Raw genomic sequence first — 26,496 nt, forward strand, 5'->3', positions numbered from 1 at the left:
AGCATGACGTAAAAAAAAAAGTAAGTAACGTTCACCAAGAGAAATATCTGCAGCAAATCTCCGCTTCCACAAATACAAAGCAAAATGCAAAATCGAATTCTCAGATCTATGAGTAAACACCAAATTCAGCTTCAAATGAGACCATAAATTTTCAACATTTTGAGTATGTGCACCAGTACAAGAGTCAACAAAATTCAAAGAATGATTAACAGTTAAGTAGTTCCATTTTTCTTTTTTCAATGCACTATAACGTTTCCAGCACTCAGTTAACACGATAGACTGTGGATGCACATGCGAAACAATAATATTAAACAAACTTTCGGATGACGTGCATTAAATTTAATAAAAGGTTCAGTAACAGCAACTCGTAATTGATCAACAGTCGCTATACAACTTGCCATATTCAATACACAACTACAGCACTCACTACACAACTACAGTACATTCACAAACAAATGAACAACAGGTCACATAAAAAAATGATGACATCTAATGAGAAAATAAAAAACCACATCCATGTCAATCAGAAACAGGAACGACATCTACTGAGAAAAATACTAGAACGATCTGAATTAGCAACAGAAAGGAACCAGTGACACCTGCGAATAATACTAACAGTGACAGGATATCACTGCCTTGCCCAAAGTAAAGAGTTACCTATCCCATTAAGTTAGCTTTCAACGTAGCTAAAGAAAACATATGTGAACGAGTACATCGAGTTCTCCGTAGCAGAGTGGATAAAGTCATGGTTCGATACTAGAAGGTTCGTGGTTCGAAACCCGTCTCGGTAGCTTCAGATGTTTTAAATTCTTAATTACTCAGTTCTCAAGATCTTTCTCTGCCTTCGTAATCATCTAATGCTCTAAATAAGTTCTCCACCTTAGTTCGACAACTGCCTAATGTGATCCTCGCAGTTCGAAACCTTCCCTTCTTCTGTATCACAAAATCACAATTTTCGTTATAATACGAGATGCCTTCCATTTCAATTCAGGCAGAGCATTTACCATCACCATCTCAGATATTGTTGAAACTTTTTTTTATAGCAACTAGGCATGTTTTTAAGAGACCCAAATTTTTTGTTTTGTCGAAAAAAATTTTCCCGCCAAGTAATGGGACATCAAAGACGGGGAGTGCAATTTATGAATTGTAGAAGACATGGAAAATGGTCAACTTCGGAGCCTCACCATTCGGCTATGGAGACAGGTAGAGTTATAATTCCTGTTGTGGTATGTACAAAGGGATATAAATAAACTATATTTTATTATAGTTTGGTTTGCGCATGTATCTTTTTGCGCATGTATATTAACAAATTAACGTCAATTTATCTGAAAAGTCGAAGTTTGCGAATCTTTTTCGAGCACTTCCCGTTCGAATTTTAAAATTCTGTTTTCACGGTTGGTAAGACCTGGTTACCTGCTTTCCGAAAAAAAAAAAAAAATGTATCGCTTCTGTGTGCAACAGTTTTGTCGCAAAAAATTCGAGAAATTGTAAAATTTTCAAAAATCGCCATTTTCTCGAAAACACCATCTTTTAAAATTCTGAAATTTTGTCAGATGGTTCAACTTTACATGAATAATAAACACACCAAATACCATTCTCGACCAATCTATATATATAAAAGAGAACGTACAAAATCCTTTGTCCGCTCATCACGCTAATACGGCTGAACCAATTTCTTTCATTTTTGGGGGGTTGTTAGGATTTGGACCCTAGATGGTTTTTATCATATCACTTTAATTTTCAATTACCAGTGTCTTGAGATAATTGACCATTCAGGTGTCCATACGTACAAATCCTTTGTTATTAGTTCATCATAGGTAAAAATAAACGTATTTATATGCAACCCGCATGACCGTGTGACTCGGCGGGTTAACATAAATGACAGGCGCTATAATGTTAACATTTACTGCACACTTGAAAGCGAAAAAGTAAAAATTATCTAAGTAACAAAGTTTATTGCGTTCCGGGGTGACCGCAGCGAAGCGGGGCGGGTTAACATAAATGAGAGGCGATATAATGTTAACATTTACTGCAATCTTCTATGGTTTTTATCATATCACTTGAAAGCGAAAAAGTAAAAATTATCTAAGTAACAAAGTTTATTGCGTTCCGGGGTGACCGCAGCGAAGCGGGGTGAACGCTGCTAGTGTCTCATGAATTAACTGCAGTCTTTTAAAGTTAGCGAAGTTTCGTTAACTTTGATGTCACAGTTAGCAACACTGGGAACAATAAAAGTACAATGCTTTGATTATGTTTGTGGTTCACATTCATTAAATGAAGTATAAAAGGTTTTCTTGACTGTTTTTTCATTATTTTGATCAAGAAGGATCCCTGAAATAGTAAAATGAGCCTCCCCCTAGTCCTCCGTTCTCTTAAACCGAAATAATCTGAGGTGGAAATTACAATTACGAAACACACAAATTTTAAGTTTACTTGAAATGGCCATCCAATAAATTCTGATGATCTACAAAACGCCTGAACTATTACCTCTGTGATGATTTGGAATGCTCCAGACAAAGTCTCAATTAAGTGCGATGTCATTACAGTGACATCATGAAACAACTGACAGTTTTGTTGTAATAAACGACGACAAAACACACGATTCGGCTCCTGTACTCATAGCCATAGACAAGATTCTAAAAATACTCGAAGAAAAGCGAAAATATATTTTATAGGAAAAGGTTTGAATACGTGAAAATAAGTGTCTACAATTTCCCAAACCGTGTCAGTGATTTCTGATGGTGCTGCATCCCACTTTAAAAATCGCTTTCAGATGTTCGAGATGCAGATAGGTCCGATAAAGCAGTGGTTTTGCAGTGAAACCGGCCATGCAAGGGTCTCTGCGACGGTATTGAGGGGGGAGGTGTAAAGAATGTGGCAACACGGCATAACCTTAAGCAAAAACAGATACACAGTATTAAAACCGCAGGAAAAAAAATGAAATTAAATCTTTAAGTTTTACGTCCCACGATTATGCCGATTAGGCTAAAGAAGACTGTGATTATGAGAAATGAATGAAATGGTGGAATGCAGAAAGTGGAAGGAAACGGGATAACCCCGAGAAAACCCACGAGCGCGGTGTTTGTCCACCACAAAACCCACGCAGCGCGAGCTGGGATCGAACCAGGGACCCCAAGCACCGGAGGTGAACGCTCTACCACTGAGCCACCGCGCTCCCACTAAAACCGCAGAAGAATTCGAGAGTATAGTGCAAGTACAAACTCCGGGTATTACTCTCGTTTTGTTGCCTGGAACTGAATTCTACGACTTCCGGAAGAAAAAAAGGGAAAGTATGCGACCGGTGACTGGTATTCAACGAAGTCATCTTTGGCTTTCGGAAAATGGCGAAGTTTTTATGGCAGTAACGGGTCACCATGAACTAACTTCATGCTTCCCCCAAAATCGAGCTTCTGCAATTCAAAGTGTAGATTTAAAAAATCTGCAAAAATGAACTTTTGTTACATACATACATGTAGGATAACCAGTGGTGCGTAGCAGAAATACTATGAATAAATCATGAATTACGTGAAGTTGAAGTGCTGTTTATGATTCTACATGGACCTTCAGCATTTGTGACTACCGACAGTGTGCTACGCAGGGGCGGATCCAGGACGGACTTCTGGAAGGGGGGGGGGGGTATTTTGTTACTTAGAGGTACTTTTAAGAGCTCCAAACTCTGAGATCGGTTTTATTTATATACAAAATAAAAAAGTTTCTTCCCCCTAAATCCACTCCTGGACGAGTTGTGAGTGAGCCAACACTTATTGGAGCACCAGCACGGTTACATGCTATTAACGAAGAAGACAACCACCTAGCAAATGATTGGTCCATGTAAAAAAAATGAATAAATAAATAAAAAAAATAAAAAAATAAATAAAGATAAAAATCAGTGAAATTTTGTTTCCGAAGACCATTTCAAGTAAGTGAACTTGAAATTTGTGCGTTTCGTAATCGTAATTTCCACCTCAGATTATTTCGGTTTAAGAAAACGGAGGACTAGGGGGAGGCTCATTTTACTATTTCAAAGAGCCTTCTCGACCAAAATAATGAAAAAACAGTCAAGAAAACCTTTTATTCTTCATTTAATGAATGTGAACCACAAACATAATCAAAGCATTGTACTTTTATTGTTCCCACTGTTGCTAACTGTGACATCAAAGTTAACGAAACTTCGCTAACTTTAAAAGACTGCAGTTAATTAATGAGGTATTTGGTGGTGTGGAGGTCGAGAATGGTATTTGGTGTGTTTATTATTCATGTAAAGTTGAACCATCTGACAAAATTTCAGAATTTTAAAAGATGGTGTTTTCGAGAAAATGGCGCCCAAAAATGGCGATTTTTGAAAATTTTACAATTTCTCGAATTTTTTGCGACAAAACGGTTACGCACAGAAGCGATACAATTTTTTTTTTTTTTTTTTTTTTTTCGGAAAGCAGGTAACCAGGTCTTACCAACCGTGAAAACAGAATTTTAAAATTCGAACGGGAAGTGCTCGAAAAAAATTCGCAAACTTCGACTTTTCAGATAAATTGACGTTCATTTGTTAATTTATGTACAAAAAGGTATGCATGCGCAAACCAAACTATAATAAAATATAGTTTATTTATATGCCTTTGTACATACCACAACAAGAATTATAATTCTAACTGTCTCCATAGGCGAATGGTGAGGCTCCGAAGTTGACCATTTTCCATGTCTTCTACCATTCATAAATTGTACTCCCCGTCTTTGATGTCCCATTACTTGGAGGAAAATTTTTTTTCGACAAAACAAAAAAATATGGGTCTCTTAAAAACATGTCTAGTTGCTATAAAAAAGTTTCAACAGTATTATCTGAGATGGTGATGGTACAATTTTATATTTTTTTGCCTGAGTTGAAATGAAAGGCACCACGAGTGCTGTCCGATCATTTTCCCCCAATTTTAAATCTATGTATATAAATCATCCCTCTTTGTCTCCATAGTTGAATCCCTCTCTCTCAATGTCGCCCAAGAACTCATATGGCTTGAGATCAAACCTTCGACTCTTGAAACCAAATGTAAGCTCTCTAGCAATGTGCTATTGTAATTCTATAGGTTTTTTGCTAAGAGCAGTGTCTTTTAGATTTTATTTGGGGGGAGATTTTCTGCCGACATAAGATTTTCACTTTCTTATTAGTGTATTACTATACATTTGATCAAACAATATGTATTTATGAAGCTCAAGGGAGGGGGAATTACACTTAATTCTTGGAAAATTATTTTAATATCATCGTGCACAATTTTGACACACCCCTCTAAATAATTGTTGAAAACTTATAAACCTCTCACTAATTTCCTTTTTATTGCCCCCTAAAAGATCTATACTGGGCAACTTAATATTACCTGGCATACGTGAAAATGAAGAGGGGTACCAGAAGTAATCGTTGAATAATTACAATTCTTTTACGACTTATGTAGAGATACGGCGTCTGGATATGTGACACAAAAACTACTGCTCAAAAAAACGAAAACCTGTGTTAGGTGCCCACTAAGAAGCACGAAGGTTATCTAACAGAGGCAGAGCAATGCGAAGCTCGTGAACCTGTGCTTGGTGCGTCCCAAGGGAGCAGGCGCGTCAGCGATCGTGGATACACGCATATCCGAGGGTGCTGAAAAATAAGTTTTTGCAATGACACGAGTTTCAATAGAAGTTGTCATGGTTTCATAGTAACAATCCAGTTGTAAACATAAAGTACGGGTTCTGTGCACTGCGCAAAAGTATACCGCCGGTGGAAAATAGCATCCAATCGTCATCTTTCATATGTATTCACTTATTTTATGCGTCATAAAGCACTTGTAATAATTTGAAACTAGTAACCTATACTTATAATCCTAAATATAGCTCTATTAATTTGCATTTAATTACCTACGTATGTTGCCTGCTGAAATTTGTTCCTTAAAATGTCTCCATGCGAAGTATACGTATATACTATTTTCTCATTTGAAGTTAACAAACTTTTGGAGTGAATTACAAGAAAGCCAAAGTGCACTTTAAACAGAGCATTCATGGGAACCAATACTAAACAAGCCCCGCGAGACTTCTAACCTCCTTCGCTCGTTCAGCTATTTTTCATGATGCAAATAACACTGAAATCTAACATTTGCAAGATCGGGAGAGAAACTAAAATATACCCAAAATCACTTGTCCTGCTCCAAGTGCACTCTTACCTACGACAATAAATAAATAACCTTAAATGCTCATTAAATTGTTCAATTTTCACTTGCCTCTTTCCTTCCTTTCTCGAGTTTTGTCCACTCCACCATCCAAAAAATGAGTTAACTCAACAGTATTGAACGTACATGATTTTCGTTCACGAGAAAGATCCTCATTACAACCAACCATATTGAGGAATATATCTTCCGGATGCAACCATACGCTGTAATGAGGTTTTGTTTTTGCCCTATTTCCACAATTTTGCCGTGCACTTTGAATCAACACCTAACTCAGATAAGAAACTATACACATTTATGCTCCATCATGTTCCTATCTCTTCTTCTTCTTCTTACCAATGTATGCCCTAGGCTTGAAACACGCAATGACTGACATTGAAGGCGATTTCACTTCATATAATAACATGATGAATTTCTTCAGGAAATAGTGTGAAAACTAGTCGTCGTTGCAGCTGAAACTTTCTCTAAGTGTCAACGTACTGTCATCCGGAAAAAAAAAAAAAAAAAAAAAAAGCGCATGTACTGTACCTTCCACATTTTCATTAATAACTCAGTTTTCTTCATTATTATTGTTTCTTCGTGCTTTGCTTAAAAAAAAAAAAAAAAAAGCAATGTAGTAATGAATAAGTATTTATAATTTGGTTGAAAAATGATGCAGTTTTACTATACGGATCCAAAGATTGTAAAATGTGCAGAAAAATTTGAGCAGGTCTTTACTTTGCCCAATTTATGTCGAGAACAGAACTCAACGAACCCATGCGGGACTTCTAACCCGTTGCTAGTACTACTACTACAACTACTAATACTTATACTATGGATCCATATGGTAAAACTGCATGGTAAAAATAAAACAAACTAAGAAAATTATAAGCAAAAAACCGTTATTTTTATGAAACATTAGTTCGTCAAATAACTACGATACACGAAGAATATTCCGGGGAAAATTAGAGGGAAAATGGCTCAATCGAATGCTCGGTCCGGTGTTCCTGCTGACTTCCCTAATACATTTCTCTCAAAGTACAATAGGAAAGTTAAGTGACTATGTTTCATATTTTTGGTATATTTTATCTTAAGATGATTCTATCTTGTATTGTTCTTTCTAGACGTACACCTAGACAGCACAATGCACGTACAATACCCGTATAGTACATGTATTATACATGTGTATGGATAAAGTATCAGAGCATTAAGAATGATAACAGTAGAACCTGAAATTTAAAAAAAAAAAAAAAAAAAAAAAAAAACTTCTCGTTTCCTCTCTTATAAACAGATGTTCCTACATTAAAAATAACATGAAGAAAAATGTTATATATATATATATACACTGGCGTCTCTGGCATGTAAAATTTGGGGGGGACATCAAAGAAATTGATTTAAATGGTACTTCCTAGTCCAACCTGTTTATTATCTTCGATTCCATTTTTACCCTTGTGCTTACCTTCACGGATCCCCTGAGGCATATCAAGAACTCTGTTATAATCGTTTTTCAGCCTGAATAATATATTCCAAATAAGAAATAATATTATTATATGTTATTCTATCGTTAGTAAATAAATGAATTAGGCCACTTTTAGACGAAAGCATTTATCGTAGCAGATGTGCTGCCAAAAATCTCGTACAATATTCTATGGCATGAAAAGTATATTGTGCTTTTACATGGTAGCATTTTGATAAGCATTTTGTCGTGACGTAGCAAACAAATCACTGGAGAAGAGCGCAATTATGGCTCCAAAACTAAAAACAGATATTTCAGTCACTATTTCTTCTAAAGCCCGTTTTCGCATATGGTTATTATGATACAAAGGACTTTTAACAGTGCAGTTATACTATACAGATCCATAGATTTTAAAATTTACAGAAGAAATTTCTAATGTTTTAATAGAGTAGTGTATAAGTAATGAAAATATGGTGTGCACTTACATCTGAGATGCGTATTTATGTGGAAATATAGAAATTAAAGTCGAACCTAAAATGCACGTAATTTTCAATAAGCTGCCATAAAATTTTGGCAGGTCTGTAACTTCCCCATTTTGTATCGAAAACAGAACCCAACCATCCCCATCGGGGCTTCTAACTTATTCCCACTACTTACTTCTACTCCTCCTACTAGTACTACTACTACTATTATTCTTACTACTACAACTACTACTACTACTACTGCTTACTACTACTACTTACTCCTCCTCCTCCTCCTCTTACTACTACTACTACTACTTATACTATGGATCCGTATAGTAAAACTACACGTTACCACCTGTTAAAGTGAACCTGCACCGAAGAATGCAAGAGCACACCAATAAATTAAACGAGAAAGTTTTTTTTAAATGAATTTCTGTATGTATCCATATAGTGAAACTGCACGCTTTAACTTTGTACAAACAAGGATGTTCCTCATATTTTTTTAATCAACATAATAATAGTATCCCTACTCTAACTTTTTTCTTTACTACAATTCAATTTCCCACATATCGCTTCCTTTTAACACACCACGGCGCTGCAATCGGAGCAGAAATGCTGGGGAAAATGCTACGAAATAGAGCAGGTTCTATCGACAAGAAATGCCATAGGATATGCCATGGCATGGGAAATGCTATAGCATTTGCTACTTTACACGGTAGGATATCGATGATACGATTTTTGCTACGATAAATGCTTCCGTCTAAAACTAGCCTTAGAATAAAATATTGAATATGTTGTACTTAAAAATATTGGGGGGACGTGTCCCTTTCGTCCCCCCGCCATAGACGCCCATGTATATATATATATATATATATAGCCTCCCGACCCGGGCACCTCAACTCTTGCGAATGGTCTGGTCTCTATTGGCTATTTTTCAGTGACATCATTTTTCTATATGTTTTCCTTCGTATATGCACCTGATATGATGGGAATAAGACAACGACAAAGTATTTTTTGTTTTCGTTTTTTTTTTTTTTTTTTTTTTTTTTTTACGTGGCGCTAACTTACGGTGAAGCATCACACATACAATATTAAACAACATTGGAGTATTGTGAGTTTATTAAGGGCGAAAGAATTGTTATGGTAGACATAAAAACAATCCCAAATTGATCCCAATCCCAATCCCCTGTCTCGAAGTAGTAACTACAGGTGCCACGTAATTTGAATAGTCCCATGTTTGAGCCTACTCTTTGCAAGCAAAATTATAATTATGGGAACTTATGCATCATAGTAAATTTGGCGCTCCCTAAACTCTAAAGTCCCCTAAATTTGGAGTCCTGTGCGGTTGCAAGCCTCGTCCGGCCCTTTCGTCGGCCTTGAATATAGTCCGACTATTTTCATAAAAACGGAGTTGTCAAGAGTACTGACGACAGTTAAAGGGTAGGGTGAGTAACAGAAGTTTGGAAATGAAGTCTTTAGGTTTTGCATCCCGCGGTTATGCCGGATAGGCTAAAAGAGAATGAATGAAAAGGTGGAAAGAAGAAAGTAGGAGGAAACGAGATAACCCCCGAGTAAACCTACAAAAACGTTTATCGACCACAAAGCCCATTTGGCGCGACCTAGGATCGAACCAGAGATCCCGCGCACCTGAGGTGAACGCTCTACCACGGAGCTACCGTGGCCCCCCAAACTGGAGGTCAATGCAGTTAATGGGTGGTTACTTGCATTGAATTCAAATCCTCTATAAAATCAACCTATATAAATACACACGAAAAGAAAAATTATACTGAGTAAAAAGTATTACGTACTTACTGTATTAGTCGCTGCTCTCCAGAAGTTCTGTATTCATACTTTGGTCACTCTCGTCAGAGTCGTCACTGTTGTCTCCAAGGATAATAATGAATCTTCCTATAAGTTCGTCAGTTAGCCTGTCAATTTCCCAGTATTTCGTTTCTTCCTTCTCCACTATATATTGTACACAATCTTTCCAGTTTTCAACTGTTGCCATTTCTAACCCTTCTTCAGAAAGAATTTTCACTTCACTAAGTGCAAAACTTTTATTGTTTCGTATCACATGTCCCTTGACTCCAAATCAGTTCAATTGGATTAAGTGTACAGTGGTACGGGGTATTCTGGTAAGGGAAGGTCAAACTGGCTCCGCTGAGATACGAACGAGACAATTATGTTTGTATTTGATATGTTAACTAGATGAATTCCAAAATTGTAAGTGCCACCGGGTGGAATATCGTGAGGTAGAACATATTTTGTAATGTAAAAGCTATTAGCTGGCAGAATATTTTGAACCGTGTCTGTTGTTCGGAAACGGTTGTGTAAATGGAAAACTCGATGAACACGCATCCCATCATTTCAAGGACACCAGTAGCGTAGCTAGAATATTTTTCAGGGGGGAAGGAATGAAGGGCCCAAGAAAATTCTGAGGGGGCCATCTCAATGAATGAAAAATTATATATATAGCCAATATAATGTTTGTGTGTTTAAGGTGAATGTTTTCATCTTTGTTGTTCATGATTTTACTCTTAGTGAAAATGTAAGAATTTACTACCTCAAAGAAATAGGATACATTAATACAATTGATTTCTAATATAAGTAGTTATTTAATCACTGCGTTTAAAATATATTTGGCTGGCTGATTTAAGTGGAAGCAGAAAAATAAATTTTACAGACAAAGAAAATAGCTTATAGGTTCATGCCTCTACTTATAAGAGGATCTTTCTATTCTTGTGGGCAACAGCAAACTTATCAACAACTTCTTCAAGATCTAAGGATTTAGCAATTTTCTTTTCAATATAAAGTAATCCTAAGTTTTTCAACCTATCATCAGTCATTGAATTGTGTATGACTTTAATCTTTTCAAACATGAAAATGGCCTTTCACATGTAGCACTAGAAACTGATATAGTTATAGAGATTATAGGTTTCTAGGAATGCATTTTTGTAGACGCAAAAATCAACAAAATTCATCAAGGAGTCAACTTTGGTTTTCTCTCGTCTTCATACAATTTAATTGTGTTTGGGAGGATTTTGAGTTCACGTTTGAATATTTCCAGATCACTTCCATAATACTGGGCGATAGGCTCCACACTGTTGCAATTTTAAAAAATTTCACTTTTTGGATGTAGTGTGGTGATTGACCTAATGATTTTGCTACATGATCAAAAGCATTTTTCCGTCTTACTGATTGCCTTATCAATAGTAGGCAGAAAAATATCTCTTAGTATATTATCTTTAGAAAATTGATTTTCTGCCTCCAATGAAGGAAGAGCTACCTCCAAAATGAATTTTTGATGTTTCCACGAGGAACCCATATAGTCCATCGAGTTTATTCAAGACCATTTTCTTTGCATATCTCCAAACATTCTTGATGAATTTGTTCGAATGTTGTTCGTTGAGAGTCATATTCTCTGGACCTCATCTTCCGCAGGTTTGAACTGGTGAATCTACAAGAATCAAACCTTCCGAATGTCTGCATCTACTTCAGATAAAGCGAAGCTCAAAGTTATAGCATGGCAGCAGTCATCTCAAATTTTACCAGCCCGAAAACATTCCTTCTCGTACAGATCACACTAATTTGCTTGATAGAATTATGGAGGTAAATAAATATCACAAGTTCTAAATTTGGTTTAATACTGCATAATAATATAAATAGTTGTTTGGTAGATAAACTGTATTAATACTAATAATAATAAAGTAAAAAAGTAATGGACAAGGACAAATGTTCTTAAGAGACAAACGTCGTACAGAAACAGGAGCTGAACTCTAACAGGACACTGATGTGCCGTCCCAGCCCACTTTAAATTTTAAGCCTTGGTTTTGAAGGTTAAGTTTCACTTTAAAGTAAACTGCCAATAATTATCATGTATTCTTAATATTTCAGAAAAATGTCCCGATTTCAAGCTCTAAAAATATGGTAGGCTGATCAGTGAGGAAACTATACATTTGGTGCCCAGGGCAAATTTTGCGATAAGCATTTCCTTCATCTACATCTACACCAATAAACACATAGATTAGTTTACTGGCGCCCGGAGCAACTGCCCCGGTTGCAGCATCTTGTTTTGATCTGGCCGTAGTTTAATTATTTTTCGTTACTTTTACCCTTGAGCTCTAAAACTGAGTAATGAGTGTGCCTTTACTTTATTAAAATGATAAAGTTAACACTTTTTGAAGCAAAAAGAGGAAATGCGTTTTTCTTTCCCTAATATCAGTGTTAGGATAGACATTTCAATCGGGAGTCCTTGCAGCAAAAGAAGTATACGTGGCATTTTTCTTTTTCTTTTTTCCCGGCGGGAGCTCATGTGGTTCGGATTCCACGTTAATCAGTAGGTCCACGTCTCATATAGCCTCGCTGCTGAACGGGACGCTAAACTAAAATCAACTCAACTCTTTTTCTTTCTTTTTTTTTGTTTGTTTATCTTCACTAGTTTTTAGAATTTGACGTGAATTCAAATACGCAAACATTTCACACCCACACCGAGTGGCCAAAGCTCAGCGTTAGAACATCAGCTTAAGATTAGGAAGATGGTGTGATCGATCCTTCGTGGATAAATATTCCCACTGAGATTACCAAGATTCTTCCTCGGTATCACTGGGAAATTTTTTATGCCCCTAATTACTCAGTTCCCTCATTTCTATCCTACGAGGCTCGGATGTGCCTTCAAATAAATTCAAATGTAGTTTAAATAACTTAACGCTACTATCCTGTAGTCGATGCTAAATTAATATTGTTAGTTTTGAGGTTAGATTTGAAGGAGGGACATTAATTCTTAATGCATAATTTTCTCAAAAATGCATATTTTGACGAAGAACAAATATAAATCTGTGATAAAAAATGCATATTCAGTGACTGAACTTACTGAATGGAATATCTGTGGACTAGTCCCACAAACTCTGATATATCTCTGATTACGAAACATCAGATAACGGGATGATACAATCTGGTCACGGGAGTGACTACCACTTTTAGACAAAATAGCATTACCGTCGCGACCAAGTTGTATCATCTCGGTATCATACCTGATGGTTAGTAATCAGAAGATTGTAGCACTGGCTCTGTGATAAACTTCGGAATTTCTCTAGTAGTAGCAATTTTATGATTTTTTTAAAGCTACAGTTAAAATCGTTTAAAAGAAAATACTTCTGAACGATTTATTTATAAAGCATCACTGCTTTTTGTTAGCCTCATTTTCCCAGGCTTTAGTAGCATAGGTCCACCAATCGCTGACTCCGTTTTCCTTGGAGATCGCTAGTATCGCTTGTTAACATCGCAGCAGAAGGCTTCTATTGAGTTGCCAACGGCCGAGAGCGTTAGGAAACTAGAGGTACTAGAGACAAGACCAGAAGGTAATCGAGAAGGAGAACCAGTATCAGTAGCAATTAGTAGGTGTTGGTAGTATTCAGTGCCTTAATTTTCTCGAACGATTGGGATAGAGAGAATGACAGAAATAATCAAAACTTCTGCTCCCTTCTTTTACTGTATATTAAACAAGGCGGCGATATTGTATAATAATAATAATAATAATAATAATAATAATAATAATAATAATAATAATAATAATAATAATAATAATAATAATACAAAATTATTTAATGGATGCTATGCATTTGTTCTATGCTGCCATTGCCATAATCAATAGCAGTTAACTGCTTAGTGTACGAATACTTCTTTCGCCCAACACAAGTGTAATGTATTACTGCAGTGTATGCTATTTGTAAGTAAGCATCTCTTACTTCAGTATGACTTTCAACATCGAAGCGAATGAGAATGCCGACTGATTTTTTTTTCTGGTTCTTGTGTGAAAACAAAAAAAGAAGATAACCAGATAAGGGACAAATGTTAAAAGGAATGTTCAGATGGTGAGGTCAATGCATGCACCTTGCAAATTTCGATCTTGTTTACTACAAACAAAAACGAACCTGGAGCTTTTTACTCGGAACGCAGACTATTGCAACATACGGTATTCTGCAGTTGGTAATTCTATTGTCGAGAGATGCTTCGATACTAGTTTCACTTGTGTGGGGGGGGCACTAGGGGGGCCAAGAATTTGAGCAAGGGGGCCTGGTCACCTCAGGCCCTCCCTTGGCTCCGCCACTGAAGGGCACATTTCTGGGACAAAAAAGTTTGCCCCAGTATCCCCGCAAGGTACCAGACGGGGTCCAACTCAAAAGTTTCAAACAGCAAGGAGGAGTTAAGTAACACATCATTTGAAAGCTGTTGTGAAATGGAAAAATATGGAGCAAGTCTGGACTCTCTACGACAACCCTATGCAAAATGGCGGCGGGTCAAAATGTAAATTGAAAGACCATAGGCGATTAATGAATAACAGTGATTATGAAATTAAATTTTATATGCTCTCCCACCAGGATTTGGGCTCGAGACTATGTACACCAAAGATGCACGTGCTAACCACTGGACCATTATATCTTGGTGCAAGTTAGTAGTAAACCTGGGGTACCGCAAAGTGTTCCCAATCGGGCCCCGAACCACCTAAGAAAAGTAACTTTCTAACGAATTAGTTCTTATTTCCAGAAATGCAATTTGATAAATACGACTAAAGCCAAAACTTATAAATAATTAGCAATACTTTTCTTAAAGACAAAAATTAAAAACAGTAATTGTTAGTTACTCGGGGTTGATAGCTAAAAGGAACAGCAATGCTTTCTCAACATCAGGTAAGATTGAATCGACGCACAGTGCGTCGAGCATATGGGAGTAATGGACAAAAATAAAACAAATCATACTGAAGCTTTTATCACATGTTTATTGTGTCGCAAGGCGTTCTTTGCTCACTTAGACTGAAGCAAAATTGTTCTTGAAGTTATCGAACTTGACAACTGTACTGATATAGAAAATAATATCCCGTTCAGAGACGTAAAAAAACTATGTTAGATATTTAAGACCTTATGCAGAGTAGTTCTGACACGTGATTAGTGTCATACTAAAGAGTTCGACTAACATATGTTTCCTGCAGTAGTCAGGCCTTTAATATGACGCTAAACATACGTCAAAACGACTCTGCATAAGGCCCTTACTGTTTACGGCACTCGTAAACACGAACCCATACGACCCAAACTACATAACACTAAAATATAATGAAAAGCAGTGCATGAAGTGACTGAAACTGTTCTAGAGTTTTTTTTTTTTTTTTTAGATCAGTCAGTACCATCATTGTCTAAGTTATCAAATTCCATAGAGACAGAATTATGAAGGTGGACAGCATCAGCAGCATCAGTTTTGAAATAACTTTCCAGATCCGTATCTGTCTTCCTTTTCTTTGCGTGAATATGTATCTTGGAGGAGACAATAGGGTCAGATAGAATAAGCATATGCTTCATCAGGTCTAAATAAGTATTAAAGAGAGAAGTTATAAGATGTAAGTAGTAATGGGGTCACCCTACCGCACTCTTAATAATCCAATTTTGGGGCCACATGGACCATAGTGAATGAATCAGGGATGCTTTGGCCCGGGATTGCGTCACCTATTGAAATTTTGCTTATACTTATTCAGGGGCCATGCACGATGGTGCGAATGAGTCAGAGGTACCTTGGCGCTGCTATGACGTCATTGAATTGGGAGTTTTGGATCAGAGGTCATGATGATTCTTTCAAATTACTAAAAATATGATCTTGATGATTCATTACGTTATGAAATAGTACAGGTTGACGAATGCTTTATATTTTTCGTTTCCTTTTATGGCATAAAAATTTGGACCATATTGAAAAATATGCGTTTATGTTTGTTCTGTGGTAGGGATTCGTGTTTTTACGTAGCGTAACGCCTGTAACCATTCTAAGAAGCTTTGCGTGCTTTCATGATGATACGAAAGAAAAAGTCCGATTATGGCTGGCCGTTGATCTGAAACAAAAATGCACTAAAACGGATCGTAAGTTAGTACTGTCTGATTAAATAAAGCTTGATTTCAAGCAATATCAATGTCTCGGTCTGGCTATGGCTTACCAAACGGTTCATCTCTCAAAACTTAGTCCCAAATATTTCTTCAAGACAATTAAAATTTTAAAATCAGTAAACGGCTATGGTTAAATATTTTCAAGAAGTTTGTTTGAAAATTTCGAATTATTTCTTTTGTTCGAAACTTTAACTTTCAGTTCGACAATTTTGGTTTGAAATTTTAGGTCCAAAAATTTCATTTGAAAATTTCGTTATAAAAATTTTTAGTTCGAAAACAGGTTGAAACTTTTAATTCGAAGATTTTAGTTTCCACTTTCTAGTTCTAAAATTTGGATTGAAATGTTTTGGTTCGAAAATTTTGATTCCATTTTTGGAAAAATTTTAGCTTAAAATTTCTAGTTCAAAAATTTCAGTGTGAAACTGTTTGGTTTTAAAAAATTGAACTTGAAAATTTTAGTTTCAACTTTCTAGTTCAAAAATTTGGACTGAAATGTTTTGGTTCGAAAATTTTGATTTCATTTTTCGAAAATTTTAATTTAAAATTTCTAGTTCAAAAATTTCAGTGTGAAATTGTGTGGTTTGAAAAAATTTGAATTCGAAAAGTTTCATTTCAATTTTTTTGTTCGAAAATTTTAGTTTCAACTTTCTAGTTCTAAAAATTGGTTTGAAATGTTTTGATTCGAAAATTTTAGTTTAGAATTTCTAGTTTAAAATATTTCAACGTGAAATTGTTTGGTTTGAAAAGTGAAATTCGAAAAGTTTTATTTCAAACTTTTGTTCGAAAATTTTGGTTCGATGTTTATAATTCGAAAATTTCAGTTTGATTTATTTTGTTTGAAAATTTGAATTCGGAAATATTGATTTCAACTTTTTTGTTCGAAAAGTTTAGTTTGATGTTTTTAATTCGAAAATTTCAGTTTGAATATTTTTGATTTGAAAAATTTGAGTTCGAAAAAAATGTTTCAAATTTTCACTTGAACTTTTGTAATAACTGGAAATTAGTGGACTTAAAATTTAATCGAATAGTTAAAAACCGTTTATTTGTTAATCGAATAGTTAAAAACCGTTTATTTGTTAATCGAATAGTTAAAAACCGATAATTTTTAATCGAATAGTTAAAACCGGATAATGTTTGGCGGTTAACCGTGAAACAGTTCCCTCTTTGCACTCACTGAAAAATTTTGGCTAAAATATTTTGAGATGATTTTAACTAAACCGTCAATGTTATTTAAGATATAAATTACACGAACTAACACCAAGACCAAGAAGGTAACCTTAAAGTATCGTGGTTCTCTCTTATCAAAAAGCTTAAGAGGAATGCATTTAGGTACGCATATCCTCATTAGATGTAAATAAAGTAACAGCAAACTCTACTTTGAAGAGCTCAGACAAGGTCTATGTAGAGCATAAATCCTAAACAGCACAAGAATTTAAGTTAATATCAAAGTCATATAAACTTTCATCGAGAATCAAACTCATGACATTCGGAGACTAAATATAGACAGTGCAGGCTATAACGTAATAAAGAGAATACATGAGGCTAGAAACCTTCCCAAATTATATCTTTAGCAATTTTAGGGGATCAAATACTAACATTAGTTCTGGGGACCATGACTTTGGTTCTGCCAAATTAACCCACAAAAAGTTGGTACCAATCACGTTCGTCCATATACCCTTGCTCTATAAAAGCCTATACGCATCCATATACTGTAATAAAGAACCAATCAAGCTTAGAAATATTAACAATATTGAGAACATTTTAATCATGAACCTAAACAACATATAACAAGCATATAACAAGTACTGTCGGAACAGTTTTCCATCAGCTAAGCCCTTACTAATTAAACTAAACACAAACGCTGAACGTTTAAATCGTTCAAACCAATAACAATGTGTGTTGGGAAACAGATTTAAAGAAAAAAAAACAAATGGATAAGATAAGCTGTGGTTAAATGAATTTTAAGAAGATGAACTATTAAAATGTTTTGTTCAAATAACTTGGCCTAAGGGACAAGATAAACAAAAGAACAAGGCCTCTTAATTGTGAAAACCATGATAAAGTGGGGGATATAAGGAGAATCCAGGCTGGCTAAAGGGACGGAAGCAGCCAAAGACGAAGGAAAAGTTATTCAGCCATGTGGGTGAGAGGATTCCACCTAACATTCATGTAAGACCTTTTCTCTCTTCGTAAAATCTTAGAGAAGAATCTGAGCCAAGTAAGGTCTCTCGTGTATAATATTTTGTGTTTACGAAATTTTCTTTATTTCAATGTAATTTTATTGTGTTTTTGCATTCTCATATACTCTCTCTCAGTGTTAATAAAGTTGCTTGCTCAAGTATAATTCCTGGTTCTTTTACTTACTTCCTCAGAGAAGAGATAAGAACCATTAATTTTAGATTGACTTTAGTAGAATACTGACTACTGATACTCAAGAATGTTGAATTACCATTTTTATTAATCATGGCTCCCCTGGCGATATGCTAATGCTCAGATTCTTTTTTGGCTAGATTTTACATATTTTATACCAGATTCTATTTTTAAAAATTTTTTTTCTCTATTTCTTGGTTAAGGCTGATGGGTTTCTCAGTGCAATTATTTTTATAAATTTAATATCCTTTTAATTTTGTTTTGTTGAGTGATTCCGTATGCCGTTAACACGCAGTGCAGTTCAATCACGGAAATTAGGTGTAAACTTCACCGAGATGCAGTCGGTTACAAACAGTCTTACTAATTCCTGGTTACATTCCAACCCCCCAGCACCAGCTCCCACCTCACAACATTTCTCTCATCAGATTAACAATGTTACATCAAGTCCTCAAGTTAATGGATCGCCCTTAACTAACATTTCAAACCTATCCGTTGTTAATCCCCCAACTCACAGCTCAGGGCCGACATTATCGGCCACTTCACCACCCACACAAGGAAATTCAAGTGATCCCACCATTCCCATACATCCAAATTCACTCAACATATTTTCGGCTAGCCCGTTAGAAAGAGCTGACCTATTCATTACTAACTTTGAGCGTACAGCTAAAATTGCGGGTTCGAGTGAAGACAAAATGTGTTCCATCTTTAGGTTATGTCTTTCAGACATTCCGCTGTATTGGTACAAAAGTACTGATTCACTTTCCATCCTGCCATGGAATACACTTAAGGATAAATTCCTAAAGCAATTTGGGCCAAACAATTTACCACTCTCCGCAGCTGAAAAATATAGATCCAGAGTTCAGGAACCAACAGAGTCACTCCTCCATTATTTATATGCCAAGAAATACTTGGCCACTCAATTAGATCACCCACCCTCCTTTGAAGATTTTCTGTTGGATTCAATTACGGGGTTATTACCCCACTTCATTGTAGAATTTTCTCAGAAGACTATTAAGTCATTTGATGAACTTATCGAATTAGCAGCCACAAGGGAGAGAGCAGACAGGTTAGCCCAGCGGCGCCTAGCCAGCTTAACCAATCCTACCCCCCCACCACAAACACATCAGCAAGACCCCTTAAACAACATCATTTCTCGTTTAGATTCACTTCAAGTGCAACTTAATACCCATCTTAATGCTCAACCCGTCCAACATACTGTTGCATTCATGGAACATAATCAACCGCAGTACAGACATCGCAACACAGATCGTTCACCGTCTCCTCACTACTCCCGAAATTTCTCCCGGGGACGGGATGAACACACTCATCGTTCACGGCAACGATCACACAGTAGGGAACGGAACGACAGGAACCCAACTCAATCCCCACCTCCTACTCGCACACCACCCTCAGCTCACACCCATAAATGTTGTTCTTGCCGAACTCCGAAGCCACAACAAAACTCTAAGCCCACCACTCAGACCCCTCCCCAGCAGAATGTTAATAGAAAAAGTCGTCCTCCTTTTAGAAAAGGTGGGAACAATCGAAAGGGAGCAAACTATAACGAGGCTGCCTTCGCTACTATATATCCTATGCCTTACCCACAGTTTTACCCTCCACCATACCCATCTCCCTTTCCATTTCCACTACCTACAACTTCCCAAACTCCTTGTGGTCCTGCCCCTTTTGTTCCAACTTTACCTTCGTTACCCTCAACAGAACAGCCGCCAAAAAACGGATAAACTTAGAGGAGGACCGTCCTTCTCCTCCTCCAACTAACCATTCTCTCAATGACTTACAATCACAACAAACATCCGACCTAAACAAGAACACACAGCTCCAGCAACCTTCCCCAGTTGCTGAAAATAGTCATATTCCTCCTCCCATACAAACAGACGAGCATATTAACCAGTCTGGTAAACAGTGTACGTTGAATGTCCCATTGATCTTTAGAAGGCATTTAACTTACATTGAGGGCTCTATTGCTTCAAAACGACATTTAATAATCCTTGACTCAGGAGCAGAGCTAAATTTAATTCCTAGCTATTTAGTTCCTCAAAAAGCGCGACCTTTTCCTTTGGCCACGGTTCTTCACGGTGACTCAAACCTCCCGTTTACCCTTACCGTTTACAAAGCTTGCCGCCTTTGTCTCCCACTCGCATGATGCACTTAATCCTTCCATGAAAATATACACGGCACCTTCAAATTGAATTCTCACAGATAACGAGAATGCAGTTTCCCCCCCCAAAAAAAATCTCTGTACTCCGCACATAACAACCCACGCAGCTGAGGTTTATGCGGATTGCTGATAACATCCAACACGTATAGCAGGACAACGAATTGTAAGGTTATAGGTATTCATATACTGGAAAAAAATTCTACGGTAAAAGGGTACTCCTACTCCCCACCCCCGGTATTTTGCCTTGAACCAAATCCAACATTTCAACATCACACTCCTTCCATACACATCAAAAAAAAGTAACGACATAGGCCGTCACTAACATGCGGGCCTACCCAGCAGGTGAACACTCGCGACCACCCCATAAGTTTTAGACCCATTCTATTAGGATAATTGACATATTAAATGCTCCTAATAATAATAGATTAAATTCATTTTACACTTTAGAACGAATATTGCATGACACAAATTACGTCCCGATGGATTTTATAAGTACCGAGTGAGAGACCGGGATACATCAATGACAGAGGCTAAGCCTCACGTATCTAACGTTTATGAATTGAACCAGCCTGAAAACAGACATATGCATTACGTTGCCTTTCAGGCATAAGTCACATTTTCAAATAACAATAATAAAACCCAAAAATACTTTTAACTGGGGGAAAACGCCCCACCCCTTTCAGCCGATGTACTCAAATTGATAAAAGAGAATGTGCAAAGAAGAGGGAATGACTTATTGAGTGGGTCAAATGCCCCCTCCCCAAATTGAATACCCATTCCTATCAACAGTTGTTTCACTTCAACTTACGAAAAAAAAACTACCAAAACAACTTCTTGTTCACTTTTCTCAGTAACACTGACTTTAGCAAGATTCTAAAAAAAGGAACGAAAAAGAAATAAAAAGATAGGGGTTGAATATAGACTAACACCCACCCTCAATAACCTCACATTACAGAGCACCGGATTACATTCAGCTATTTTACATGCGCATGTCTTGTAAACGTTACGTACAACGCTGTGAAACTTACGGCCAAACTCACCTGCATCACAAATGCAGTTCGGCCCTATTATTTACTTAAGAGGCTCTAATTGTGACGTCATCACTGACATCTATGCATCCATCCTTCTTTATCAAATATCTCATGGACAAAATAATCGCGGTCATTTTGAACAACGACTTCTTCCTTCTAACCATCTCGAACATCATTAAAACTTCTTACAATTCAATTGGAGACATCTGTTCTTATAGACAAACATCACAAAATAAATATAAAATTCAACTCTCATCAGATAGAAGAAATGCGTTATTAACTACACCAGTTCATTAACAGAATGAAAATCCTATATCGTTTCTGAACGAAACTTTATTAAGAACTAATAGGAACGGCTGAAACCTCACAATCTCATTGTGGGCCATGTCGCCTTAAAGGCATCCGCTCCTTTCGTTTTTCCTGTGCCTGAAACCTAAATTCTCTTTTCAGAGAGATTTGGCCATGTCGATTTCCTAAGCGAAATCATGCACAGGAAGCTAGCATTTAGCTAATGAAATTCATGCAATATTGATAAAGTCACGTTCCAACATTAACTCCAATTCTCATAATGAAACCATAAAATTCAAATTTAACAAAAGAAGACAACATACCTATTATCTTCTAAATTGATGTCGTTGTGTTCCTCAAATTGACACTGATATATTCTCACAAATCTGTGTCCTTTTATCAAGGCAATTTTTAACGCATTAGCTCCGTATATACGCCCTCGGCGACATAAATGACGAACAGATCAATAACAACATACACGTCAGACATAACGTCTACAAGGTAAAAATACGATTAAAATCGGCAAAACTATGTTTTTGGTAGGCAACAAATTGCTCCGTTGTAGATTACGCCAACCTTGAAATTTCGTTGATAACTAGGCTGCAAATGACACACGTTTCCAGTTCATTCCAATTTCTTTTTATAAACAACTCTAAGGACAATTTATTATCTCATCGTTAACTAACGTTCATTTCAGTTTATCTCATACTTAACAAAAAATAAAGAGCAGAACTAACAAGAAAAATTGTGAAAGTAACAATTAGATAATCATCTTCAGTTCATCTGATAACAAGGAAGTTCGTTTGCAGTACTAAACTTAACACCTCATGTCTTTCGGGCAAAAAAGAGAAATTCCGTAGGATTGCATAGTACTTTCAAAACAATGCTAAATAATACAGAAAGCTTTAAAACGATTTACCTCGCAGCTACTAGTCCGCCTTGTTTTCATCATCCCATCTTCCGTCAACGAGAAACAATACAGCAAAAAAAAAAAAAAAAAAAAGATCACGGACTCATTTCCTTCCCAGAACTAAACAACTACATGTCATTGAAAGTTCATACACAATATGAAGCATTTCAGTCTCTAACTTTTACCAGAGGTCATTTTCACAGCAACATTCTAATATTAGCACCAAGCAACTTACGCTGCCACACAAGAAGACATAGAACACCATAAGCTTCTCGATATACAGAATACACATAATATTAATAATATTAATAATAATAATAATAATAATAATAGCATTCATTAACGACAAAAGGTTACGTTCTCAGCAACCATGTCACTGTATTCAACCATTGTATGCATGGGAAACGTTAACACACCATTAAGATTTTCAATTTTATTGACAACAAATAACTATTTAATTTCCTTTTCGTTCTTTCATTGCAGGATACTAATCCTCATTTCCTTTCAAACCCCAACTCTCCATGCAACTTTGGATCCGCAAGGAGTAGAAGTAACGATTGGGTTAGATTTCTTAAGAATACACCAAGCAATTACATATACCTCCTTAGCACCCCTCATTTATACCTTTGATATCCCTGTTATTGAAACCAACCAAGTGAACATAGATTGTTCTCCTGTCAACGGCTCAAAATTTTGTTTACCTTTACTTCAGATAATACAAGCGGCTAATAACTTTTCCCAGGACTTAATGTAGGCTACATATAATTCGAAGTATGGGTTTATACCCAAACAAAATAAACAAAAAAGAGCTTTACTTCCCTTCTTAGGTAGTTTTTTAAAATGGTGTACAGGAGTAGCCACTGAATCAGATATAGCACGATTTCATTCCAATGAAGAAGAACTTAAGATACACGTTCAAAATCTGGAACAGAGAGAAATAACAGTGCATTCCCAGTTGCAAAACGTATCAAAACTCGTGTCCCGTCTGTCAAAAGAAACTAAGCAGGGATTCCAGGATGTTCAAACTGCTTTTAACAGAATAATTCGGGATGAAAAAGCTATCCAGAACGACATTCTTTCGAATCGGCAACAAATGATCTCTTTTTTCGAATTATTTTTTAACTTAGATACATTACTTTTGAATAGTGTCCATCATTTACTAGAAGCAAGTATTTTTAATGACATTTAGACGGCATGTAATGATAATAGGATCCCGCCTCAATTACTACCACTCACCATGCTGGAATCCGACCTTAAAAAACTAAATATCAAATTAGCCAAGAAAAATAAGCAAATTAACCCATTATTCACATCTCATGCAGCTTATCAAATGATGGTGGCCTATTGTAACATTTCCCCATCGAAAGTATATCTCACCATCAATGTTCCGGTTATGCCCACAAATACACTTTATACGTTACACAAATTATTTGTATATCCTATTGGTTTACCTAACGAAACATGTACACTGCATACAGATGTCAAATATGCATTATTTACAACATCCCGCACTATCTCTATGACAGCAGAAGCAATGCGGGATTGCAGTATCACTAGTAAACCATTCCTTTGCAAAGTACCCTCCATTTCACAACCTAATAACGACATATCCACGTGTCTACATAATTTTCGTTTTCCTAAGGTAACAGGCATATACAGGCAGGTCTGTCCTTTCATTTGTACACAAAATCAAACAGTCGTAATCACTCAATTCTCCAACAATGAATATATACTCACAAACCCACCGCATCCTTTAATCGTTGAAACCCCCCAAGGCATACAACATGAACTAATTACGCCAAAAACAAATACCATAAGACTAACTTTACCCTGCGAACATAAACTCTTCTCAAAGGGGACACTACTTATTACACAAGATGATCTATGTGGTACTAATGATATCATTATGAGACACATCTTAATGCATCACGCGTTGTCAATCAATGATTCCCTTTTTCAGCTCACCCCAGACAGACTCTTTACATATAAGACAAATCTCACCAATATCCCATTTAATTTTACTGACACTATTTCCACAATATGCGCCATAGAAGCAACAGACAATAATCCCTCCTGGAGTAACTGGATACCTCCAGAGCTCTCTGATCCTATAACCACTAGTTTAACGACACTTCAATTCCTTTTAACCGTAACTAATTCCATTTTCCTCTTCCGGTTATATAACAAATTTAAACAACTGCAAACAATATCCACTCCTACAACTCCAGAACTCATCCCATTACAAAATATAAACTAACAGTTCTTTCTTAACTTTTTTTTTACAGAAAATGGGTCGCAGTGCTATCCCAACTTCCGCATCCTATCCTTGCACTCTCTTATTCCGATTTCACATTAATAACAGTTACTCCCCTCTCTTTCCTACTGTTAATCATTTTAGGGCTATGCTGTTACAAAAAATACCTAGCCCACAAAACCTACCAACAAGTTAGACAGCATGTGGCTATCCCCCTTCAACAGGTGATAGAACCCCCTCTTCCCATCGCTAATCCGTATTATTCTCCACAAAGAATTAGTAATTGTGTTTTATAATAAGTACCTATCCCCAGGTACCAGGAACACAGTACTGGCGAATCCATTCAAAAAACAAACAAACAAAAAAAAAAACGAAACTTCAACATTTAATATTTTTTGGTTCCTTCTATTTTTTTTTTTTTACATTTGTCCTTTATGAACCTACCTCTAATCCACATATTAACCTTCTCTTATCCCACAGATCTGTAATTTGCTGCACCTAATTATAATCCTTCTATATAACCCTCTCACACGCACACCGACAAAAAATATAAAAAATATACAATTATAATTGCACTGGGAATTTGCTGTCATGTCTCTGCCTTGAATTGAGAAAAGCATGTCTTTTTTCTATCGCATAAATCTGGTATAAAAACAATACCCCACCCACCTACACAACAAACAAACATATAAGCCTCTCCTTTATCTCATTCCTTTCGCGTCATTCATCATACCTCTCATCCATTGATCCTCCCAAGCAATGATGCCTCCACCAGTAGCATCGAAGATGGTGCACAGTGGTTCGATTCTCCATGCTGAATTCTGCTTCCGTTGAAAGACGCAAACATCTCCTCAAGCAACATCGAGGACCGCACAGGATGATGCACATTGGTTCGATTCTCCATAGTGGATTCTGCTTCCGTTGAACGACGCAGACATCTTCTCAAGCAACATCGAGGGCCACACAGGATGGTGCACATTGGTTCGATTCTCCATGCTGGATTCTGCTTCCGTTCTATTCTCCATGCTGGATGACGCAGACGTCTCCCCCAAAACTCCAAAGAAGAAGATGGTTCCCACACCCATTCACCCTACTGCCAAGCTCGTGTAGTGAATTCTCATAGAAACAGACTTGCCAATGGACTATCATGGTACTTCAAGACAACGGGTTGTTATACTCCTTCCTCAGGTGGAGTGTATTAAAGATGAGGAAGTCCAGGTGACGAGCACCCGGAAATTTTCACCCCCAATGGATGACAGTCTATCCCCCCTTTCAGCGGACTGGAGGACTGGGTCATGCCATATTCTTGTGTTCTTGCAAATTGTGATGCAGTGTAGAACATCGCTATACAGTGATACAGTACGATGTTGTGATTGTGATTCCTATTCTCGTTTATTCCTTTACGAATTCTTCTTTTTTTATTCTTTTTTTATAACATGATTCACATTTTTT

At 36.6% G+C, this 26,496-nt stretch overlaps 1 protein-coding gene and 1 long non-coding RNA gene across 6 annotated transcripts in view; one reads left to right on the forward strand and one right to left on the reverse strand.

The window, feature by feature from the left end:
• The window catches only part of ACOX1 (acyl-CoA oxidase 1), a 185,864-nt gene extending 163,553 nt beyond the window's left edge, over positions 1-22,311 (reverse strand). The window contains exon 1 of one of the 5 annotated variants that reach the window (XM_081755468.1): positions 22,204-22,311. Coding sequence is in view for 4 of the 5 variants with exons in the window: in XM_081755464.1 (XP_081611590.1) it covers positions 5,887-6,028 (142 nt within the window). In the remaining variant the exon portion in view is untranslated. The other 4 variants (XM_081755467.1, XM_081755466.1, XM_081755465.1 and 1 more) reach the window with 4 other exon arrangements.
• LOC145683857 (uncharacterized) lies at positions 17,856-25,420 on the forward strand. Its single transcript, XR_014131203.1, has 2 exons — positions 17,856-18,181; positions 23,274-25,420. It is a non-coding gene; the product is annotated as an uncharacterized LOC145683857 (long non-coding RNA).
• The last annotated feature ends 1,076 nt before the right edge of the window (positions 25,421-26,496 follow it).

The sequence above is a fragment of the Thermobia domestica genome, chromosome 4 (assembly GCF_964235325.1).
Source record: "Thermobia domestica chromosome 4, izTheDome1.hap1.1, whole genome shotgun sequence".
NCBI lineage: Eukaryota > Metazoa > Arthropoda > Insecta > Zygentoma > Lepismatidae > Thermobia > Thermobia domestica.